Below are 9,841 nucleotides of genomic sequence, written 5' to 3' on the forward strand. Positions count from 1 at the left end.
CAACATCGGTCCGTTGAAGTTCCTTTTATACAAATCCCCTTCGAGCAATGTGTATCTTTGACTCGTTTGTTCCATCCTTTGTCTCTCGTGTTTGCCTTCTATTTCTATTCCCATCAGGAATGTTTTAATGGGTGTCATCCATCCCTGATCTTTCTCGGTCGTAAGCCAAATGCCTTCCTCCTCTGAAGTATTTGGTCTACTTAACACCCTCACTTCAATTGATCAACCCTCTGTTCCAGGAAGTACTGCGGCCACATAAGCCAATGCATTGGCATGTCTGTTTTCACCACGGCCGAGATGTGCAAACTTGATCTTGTCAAACTTGTTTGATTTTCTTTGTAGGACTTCTAGGAACTTCACCATCCTTGGGCAACGGGCCATAAATCTTCCATTCATCTGACAAATTACTAAGTTTGAATTCGAGTAAACAGACAATTCACTCACCCCCAGATCTTTAGCAAGATCTAAACCTGCTATCACTGCCTCATATTCAGACTCATTATTAGAAGCCACGAATCCCAATTTCATCGACAACTCTAGCCGATTGTTCTCCGGCGTCACCAGTACGACTCCAATTCCGTTCCATGTATCTGTCGCGGATCCATCAGCGAAAACTCTCCATCCATTCTACGGGTCCCAAGGATCCAAAGGATCGTAGCTCAGCTCCCCTTCCTATTCCATGACCATTTCCTCTCCCCAAGTTTGGTCGTTGGCTGGAAATTCTGCCAAAAACTATGCTATGGCTTGTGCCTTTTCTGCAGTTTGAATTTGGTATTGAATCTCATAGCAACTGAAAGCATCACCGCCCACTTTAGCATTCTACCTGATTTGTCTGCTTTCAACGCTTGTTTTAATGGCAAATTAGTTATTACCACCACTAAATGGGACTCGAAGTAGGGCTTCAACTTTAAGGCCAAATCATACTTTTCGATTCTGCTGTATCGGGTTTCCGCGTCCAGCATGGTTTTACTCTGGAAGTAAACTGGCCTTTCTACCTTTTCCACCACTCATACTAGGACTGAACTCACTGTGTACTCTGAAACTCCTAGATACAAAAACAGTTTCTCCCCCTGTTCCGGCCGTGATAGTAAAGGTGTTTTTCCCAAATAACTCTTCAACTCCTAAAAGGCCTCTTCACACTCCGTTGTCCATTGAAAATCCGGAGTTTTTCTCAACAAACAATACAGCGATCGGCATTTATCCGACGATTTTGAAATAAATCTGTTCAATGCCGCGACCCTGCCAGCTAGCCGTTGCACTTCTTTCACGTTCTAAGGGGACGGCATATCTATCAGTGATTTAATTTGTTCGGGATTCGCTTATATTCCGCGATATGTTACTATGTATCCCAAGAATTTTCCAGAAGTTACCCCGAAGGTGCATTTCTCGGGGTTGAGCTTCAATTTATACCTCCGCAGTATGTGGAAAGTCTCCTGGAGTCCCTCTAAGTGCTCTTGTTCTGACATGCTTTTTTCCACCATATCGTCACTATAACTTTCCATTCCCTTCCGAATCTTACCCTCAAACATTTTTTTCCCTAACCGCTGAAATGTGGCCCCAGCATTCTTTAACCCAAATGGCATCCTCGTATAGCAATAGGTACCACCTTCCACCACGAAGGTGGTCTTCTCCTGATCTGGCCCATACATTGCAACCTGATTGTATCCCATGGACGCGTCCATAAAAGAGAATATCTTAAACCTTGTCATTCTGTCTACCAGCTCATCTACCCGAGGCATTAGGTAACAATCTTTAGGACATTCTCTGTTGACGTCCGTAAAGTCAACACACATCCTAACCTTGCCATTCTTCTTCGGTACCGCGACCACATTCGACAACCATTCCATGAACTCAACATCTCTAATTATCCTGGCCCCTTTCAATCTTGTAACCTCTTCACGAATATCTTCAGCGTACTTCGGCCTCACGCTTCTCATTTTCTGTCTTATTGGCTTAGCATTTTCATTCATATGCAAGCGATAACAGGCAAACTCCGGATCTAACCCCGTAATATCCTCAATCAACCATGCAAATATATCCTTATTCTCTGTCAAAAACTGTACTAGCTTACCCTTCCATATGTCTGGCAACTCAGACCCCACCGAAGTAAATTTCTCCTCGTCTCCTACCCCCATGTTCACTATCTCAATCCCATCTAAAGTTTTCAGTCCAGGTGGAGGCTCGTATATTGGCATTAAAGCAACTTCCTGTAATTGCTATGCTGCTCCAGGCTCCTGAGCCGCTCCCTCCCCCTTTATTCCTCAGATCATATTCTTTACTGTCACCTGGTGGATATTCTGCGCGGCCACTTGATCCCCTCTTATCTCATACATCCCTCCATTTGTGAGGAACCGGATTACTTGGTAATATGTCGATGGAATTGCCCTCATCTCATGAATCCATTGCCTCCCTAGGATTGCATTGTACTTGGAGTTTGTGTCCACCACCATGAACCTGGTGAATACAGTCGTCGGACCAGCAGTCATTGGTAAAACTAGTTCCCCCATGGGCTCGATCATACTGTCGTTGAACCCAAACAAATTCGTTTGTGGTGCTTTCATCTGGTCTCTATCGATGTTCATTTCCTTCATGGCTCCTTTGAATAGCAGATCCACCGAACTTTCGCAGTCTATCAACACCCTTTTTACCAGATAGTTTCCCATTGCTATAGTGATTACCAATGCATCTTCATGCGGTGAAATTACTTACTCCAGGTCCTTTGGGGTGAACATTATGGTTTCATCGTCCTTCGCGGTTCCACTTACTAACCGTGGTATGCTTACCACTTCATTGACCTACCGCAGACTTGCTGTCTTTCTGATCTGTTCGCGGTGTACATTTCACCCAAGTGTTTCCCCGCTAAAAATAGCGTTGATAGTACCTAAGATTCTTGCAGGTGACGGCAACCTCGAAGCTTGACGCACCTCAGTGATGAATTCTCTTAGCATTCCTTTTTCAATCATCCTCTCCACCAACCACTTCAATGCATAGCATTTATTTGTTGCGTGGTTCTGGATCTGATGATATGTGCAAAATGGTTTCCCTTCTATCTCTCCTGGCGTGTTCTGTGGACCTTCATAGTACTGCAGCCCCTTAATTAGCGGCAAGATCTCCTCTAGAGGCTTGTTAAGTGGAGTTTGCTCTATCTCGCGGTACGGTTTTCTTTCCCGAATGTCCCTCCTACCACGATCACTAGTTCTCTCTGGTCCCCGGCTCTGCCCTTTGTATGAAATCTTTTCTCTTTCCTCTCTACTACTTTTATCCCTCCGGTCATCTTTGTCCACTGCCTGTATTGCCTTCCCTGATTTCTTCTGTTCCTTTGCGTTTCTCTGTATTATGTCCTCATATCATATGTATTTTTCTACCTTCGGGTACAGAGCGTGCAAAGTGGTGATTTCAATCATGGAAACCGACTCATGGACTCTAGTTCCTTGCCTTAAACCATGTTGGAAGGCTATGACCGCTGTATGTTCATCCAAATTTTCCACTCTTAGTGTCTCTTCTTTGAATCTACACAAAAACTCCCTCAATGATTCCGCGGACCGCTGCTTGATATTGAACAGAGCCGCGATATCGACCACCCTCCGCTTCTGGTGTATGAAGTGGTCAACAAAGGCGTGCTCTAACTCTTCAAATCTGCTGATGCTCCTCGATGCTAACCTGTAATACCAGTCTGAGGCTCCTCCCTTAAGACTTGCTGGGAACATCATGCATCGGAGTCCATCATACTTGCCTTCTTGCCATAACGGCATCTGTTGCCGGAAGTGATGCAGATGATCTGTCGGGTCTCCTTTCCCATCATACCTTTCAAACCGTGGTTGGCTGAACCTCTTAGGCACTTCAGAATTCCAAATCGAATCTGCCAATGGATTCTTATTGAGACTTGCAACCTCTTTCTGCGCTGCACTCTAGTTCACTTTCTCTGCTCCCCGATTCGCTTCCCTATCTTTCTCAATCATCGCCTGTACAACCTCCATCGTGATGCCCGCTGTTTGTTCCACACCCACGAGTCGAAATTCTTCATTCTCTCCCTCCATTTCACTGCCTTGCAGATCCCTCCACTCTGTTTCTGCCTGGGTGAACTCCCTTTCTTTTCTCATCCCATCATTCTCATTACGTAACCTGACTATCACCTCATGAAGGAGTTTGGTGGCATCCGCCGCCACCTCCGAAGTCTCTTCTTCCCCTACTCCTTCTATCTCTATGCTCGTTGCTTCTTCTTCCGCCTCTCGAACCATTTCTTTCCTAGGTCTTCCTACTGATCTTTTTGCTATGGTGGCCATTTTCGCTAGTCCCCACAGACGGCACCAAATGTGTTCTCACAAATTACAACCTAAAAACCTACTGATCCCTATTTTCTCTCTCCCTCTCTTTTCTCACTCTTCCTCTTTTTTCCCCTCACTCTTTTATCTCTCTTATTCTTTCACTTCTCTAACAGCCTCTTGTCGTCCGTTCATCTCTTTTTAATCCAGCGTCCCATGTCCCCCCACATGTCGCGGCGGTTTTTTAGCAGTTAGGGTTCCGCGAACCTGATCTACTGCAGCATGTCTCCTCCTTCTTAAATTGCCTCTGGCCCACTTACCACCTATAATCTCCTATGTTAGGAATATGACCTCAACAGTAACATAATAAATAATATAAAGTCATTAAAGCCATATCGAATTTGTATGTCGTTCATGGAATCGAAATGTGCCAAATATGCTGGAAGTGACTCAAATTATAAAAAATATACAACTTCCATAACTGGTTATTGCATAACTTTATAGTATGTAGCTATTAGTTACATAATTCATAATATAGAGTCATTCAAAACATATCTATCTTGTAGGTCGTTCATGGGTCGAAATGTGAGAAATATGCAGTAAGTGACAACATAAGTGATTTTAATCCAACCAGTTTTGGTTATAGTATGCTACTATTAGCACCATAATGTATTATATATATATATATATATATATATATATATATATATATATATATATATATATATATATATATATATATATATATATATATACATTTTTTTTCTTGTCGCACTAAAATTAAAATTTAACAAATATGTTGGAAGTGACAACATAAGTCATTTTAATCGAACCAAGGATCAGTAGAAGAACCAAGGGAATTTGGATTCTAGAGAGATTTTGATGAGCTGCCACCTTATAAGTAGTGGAGTAGAACTAGTTTTTACACCCTCAACTTTTTAGAACTATAAGAGGACTCTAATTTTAGGCACCAATTTAAATAGAGTAAAGACTCAATAGTATATGGCTAATAAAACAATGCATACACAAGCTTACAAGCGATTTCAATTCAAGTGGTAGTTTAACATTATAAATATTGCTCTATAAATATACTAAAGGTAGCTAAGGTATTATACAATAAAAAATAACATAAATGTGTGACTTCTTCGAGGGCTATGACTCAAATTTTAAAAAATATACAACTTCCATAACTTGTTATTGCATAACTTTACAGTATGTAACTGTTAGTAACAAAATGAATAATATAAAGTCATTAAAGACATATCGATCTTGTATGTCGTTCATGGAATCGAAATGTGCCAAATATGCTGGAAGTAACTAAAATTATAAAAAATATACAACTTCCATAACTTGTTATTGCATAACTTTACAGTATGTAACTATTAGTCACATAATACTTAATTTAGAGTAATTAAAGACATATCGATCTTGTATGTCGTTCATGTGGTGAAATGTGCCAAATATACTAAAAGTGACAACATAAGTAATTTTAATCCAACCAGTTTTGGTTATAGTATGCTACTATTAGTATCGTAATGTATTATATATATCCATTAAATACATATTTTTCTTGTATGTCGTTTGTGGCACTAAAATGTAACAGATATGTTGGAAGTGACAACATAAGTCATTTTAATCGAACCAGGAATATGTAGAAGAACCAAGGGAATTTGGATTCTATATTGATTTTGATGAGCTGCCACCTCATAAGTAGTAGAGTAGAACTAGTTCTTACACCCTCAATTTTTTAGATCTCTAAGGGGACTCTAATTTTAGGCACCAATTTAAACAGAGTAAAGACTCATTAGTATATTGATAATAAAACGATGCATACACAAGCTGACAAGCGATTTCTATTCAAGTGGTGGTTTGACATTACTAATATTGTTCTATAAATATACTAACGGTAGCAAAGGTATTATACAATAAAAAAATAACTTAAATGTGTGACTTCTTCGAGGGCTATGAATCAAATTATAAAAAAATTACAGCTTCCATAACTTGTTATTACATATCTTTACAGTATGTAACTATTAGTAACATAATAAATAATATAGAATCATTAAAGACATATCGAATTTGTATGTCGTTAATGACTCTATATTATTTATTAAAGACATATCGAAATGTGCCAAATATGCTGGAAGTAACTCAAATTATAAAAAATATACAACTTCCATAACTGGTTATTGCATAACTTTACAGTATGTAGCTAAAAGTAACATAATTCGAAATATAGAGTCATTCAAAACGTATCGATCTTGTATGTCGTTTATGGGTCGAAATGTGCTAAATATGCTGGAAGTGACAATATAAGAGATTTTAATCAAACGAGTTTTGCTTATAGTATTCTACTATTAGTACCATAATGTATTATATATATCCATTAAATACATACTTTTCTTGTATGTCGTACGTCGCACTAAAATGTAAAAGATATGTTGGAAGTGACAACATAAGTCATTTTAATTGAACCAAAGGAATTTAGATTCTAGACAGATTTTGATGAGCTGCCACCTCATAAGTAGTTGAGTAGAACTAGTTCTTACACCCTCAATTTTTTAAATATATAAGGGGACTCTAATTCTACGCACCAATTTAAATAGATTAAAAACTCATTAGTATATTGCTAATAAAACGATGCATACACAAGCTGACAAGCGATTTCAATTCAAGTGGTGGTTTGAAATTATAAATATTGCTCTATAAATACACTAAAGGTTGCAAAGGTATTATACAATAAAAAACAACATAAATGTGTGACTTCTTCGAGGGCTATGACTCAAACTATAAAAATATTACAACTTCCATAACTTGTTATTGTATAACTTTACACTATGTAACTATTAGTAACATAATGAATAATATAGTCATTAAAGACATATCAATCTTGTATGTCGTTCATGGAATCGAAATGTGCCAAATATGCTAGAAGTAACTCAAATTGTAAAAAATATACAACTTTCATAACTTGTTATTGCATAACTTTACAGTATGTAACTATTAGTCACATAATACTTAATATAGACTCATTAAAGATATATCGATCTTGAATGTCGTTCATGTGGTGAAATGTGTCAAATATGTTGGAAGTGACAACATAAGTGATTTTAATCAAACCAGTTTGGGTTATAGTATGCTATTATTAGTACCGTAATTTATTATATATATTCATTAAATGCATATTTTTCTCGTATGTCGTTCGTCGAACTAAAATATAACAGATATGTTGGAAGTGACAACATAAGTCATTTTAATCGAACCACGGATCAGTAGAAGAACCAAGGGAATTTGGATTCTAGATAGATTTTGATGAACTGCCACCTCATAAGTAGTTGAGTAGAACTACTTCTTACACCCTCAATTTTTTAGATCTATATGGGGATTCTAATTTTAGGCACCAATTTAAACTGAGTAAAGACTCATTAGTATATTGCTAATAAAACGATGCATACACAAGCTGACAATCGATTTCAATTCAAGTGGTGGTTTGACATTATAAATATTGCCCTATCAATATAATAAAGGTAGCAAAAGTTTTATACAATAAAAAAAAAACATAAATGTGTGACTTCTTCGAGGGCTATGACTCAAATTATAAAAAATATACAACTTCCATAACTTATTATTGCATAACTTTACAGTATGTAACTATTAGTAACATAATGAATAATATATAGTCATTAAAGACATATCGATCTTGTATGTTGTTCATGGAAGCAAAATGTGCCTAATATGCTGGAAGTGACTCAAATTATAAAAAATATACAACTTCCACAACTTGTTATTGCATAACTTTACAGTATGTAACTATTATTAACATAATTCAAAATATATATTCATTAAAGACATATCGATCTTGTATGTCGTTCATGGGGCGAAATGTACCAAATATGCTAGAAATGACAACATAGTGATTTTAATCCAACCTATTTTGGTTATAGTATGCTACTATTAGTACCATAATATATTATATATATCCATTAGACAAATACTTTTTTTGTATGTCGTTTGTGGCACTAAAATATAACAGATATATTGGAAGAGACAACATAAGTCATTTCAATAAAATCAGGGATCAGTAGAAGAACCAAGGGAATTTTGATTCTAAACAGATTTTGGTGAGCTGCCACCTCAAAAGTAGTTGAGTAGAACTAGTTCTTCCACCCTCAATTTCTTAGATCTATAAGGGGACTCTAATTCTAGGCTCCAATTTAAATAGAGTAAATACTCATTAGTATATTGCTAGTAAAATGATGCAGACACAAGCTGACAAGCGATTTCAATTCAAATGGTGGTTTGACATTATAAATATTGGTCAATAAATATACTAAAGTTAGCAAAGGTATTATACAATAAAAAACAACATAAATGTGTGACTTCTTCAAGGGCTATGACTCAAATTATAAAAAATATACAACTTCCATAACTTGTTATTGCATAACTTTACAGTATGTAACTATTAAAAACATAATGAATAATATAGAGTCATTAAAGACATATCTATCTTGTAAGTCATTCTTTGTAGCGAAATGTTCAAAATATACAGGAAGTGACTCAAATTATAAAAAATATACGACTTCCAGAACTTGTTATTGCATAACTTTACAATAATAACTATTAGTAACATAATTCATAATATATAGTCATTAAAAACATATCGATCATGTATGTCGTTCATGAGGAGAAATGTGCCGAATATGCTGTAAGTGACAACATAAGTGATTTTATTCCAACCAGTTTTGCTTATAGTAAGCTACTATTAGTACCATAATGTATTTTATATATCCATTAAATACATATTTTTCCTGTATGTCATTCGTGGCACTAAAATGTAACAGATATGTTAGAAGTGACAACATAAGCCATTTTAAACGAACCAGGGATCAGTAGAAGAACAAAGGGAATTTGGATTTTAGACAGATTTTGATGAGCTGCCACCTCAAAAGTAGTTAAGTAAACCTAGTTCTTAACCCCCCTCAATTTTTTGGATCTATAAGGGGAATCTAATTCTACGCACAAATTTAAACAGAGTAAAGACTCATTAGTATATTGTTAATAAAATGATGCATACACAAGCTGACAAGCGATTTCAATTCAAGTGGTCGTTTGACATTATAAATATTGCTCTATAAATATAATAAAGGTAGCAAAGGTATTATACAATAAAAAACAACATAAATGTGTGACTTCTTCGAGGGCTATGACTCAAATTATAAAAAAATATACAACTTCCATAACTTATTATTGCATAACTTTATAGTATGTAACTATTAGTAACATATGAATAATATACATTCATTAAAGACATATCGATCTTGTACATCATTCATGGAAGCAAACTGTGCCAAATATGCTGGAAGTGACTAAAATTATAAAACATATACAGCTTCCATAACTTGTTTTTGCATAATATTATTGTATGTAAGTATTAGTAACAGAATGCATAATATAGAGTCATTAAAGACATATCAATCTTGTATGTCGTTCATGGGGAGAAATGTGCCAAATATGCTGGAAGTGACAACATAAGTGAATTTAATCCAACCTGTTTTGGTTATATTATGCTACTATTAGTA

The 9,841-nt window shown here is 36.4% G+C and overlaps 2 protein-coding genes across 2 annotated transcripts; both read right to left on the bottom strand.

Annotated features, from left to right (window-relative positions):
• Nucleotides 1-2,261: 2,261 nt before the first annotated feature.
• LOC147488196 (uncharacterized) lies at nucleotides 2,262-2,663 on the bottom strand. Its single transcript, XM_086574296.1, has one exon. It carries the CDS (start codon nucleotides 2,661-2,663, stop codon nucleotides 2,262-2,264), a length of 402 nt encoding a protein of 133 aa, XP_086430422.1.
• Nucleotides 2,664-2,840: 177 nt separating this feature from the next.
• Nucleotides 2,841-3,752, bottom strand: LOC147488197 (uncharacterized). Its single transcript, XM_086574297.1, has 2 exons — nucleotides 3,462-3,752; nucleotides 2,841-3,329 (listed from the first exon to the last, which is right to left on the bottom strand). Exons 1-2 carry the CDS (start codon nucleotides 3,750-3,752, stop codon nucleotides 2,841-2,843), a joined length of 780 nt encoding a protein of 259 aa, XP_086430423.1.
• Between the last annotated feature and the right edge of the window lie 6,089 nt (nucleotides 3,753-9,841).

This window comes from Coptis chinensis, chromosome 7, assembly GCF_015680905.1.
Source record: "Coptis chinensis isolate HL-2020 chromosome 7, ASM1568090v1, whole genome shotgun sequence".
NCBI classification, from domain to species: Eukaryota; Viridiplantae; Streptophyta; class Magnoliopsida; order Ranunculales; family Ranunculaceae; genus Coptis; species Coptis chinensis.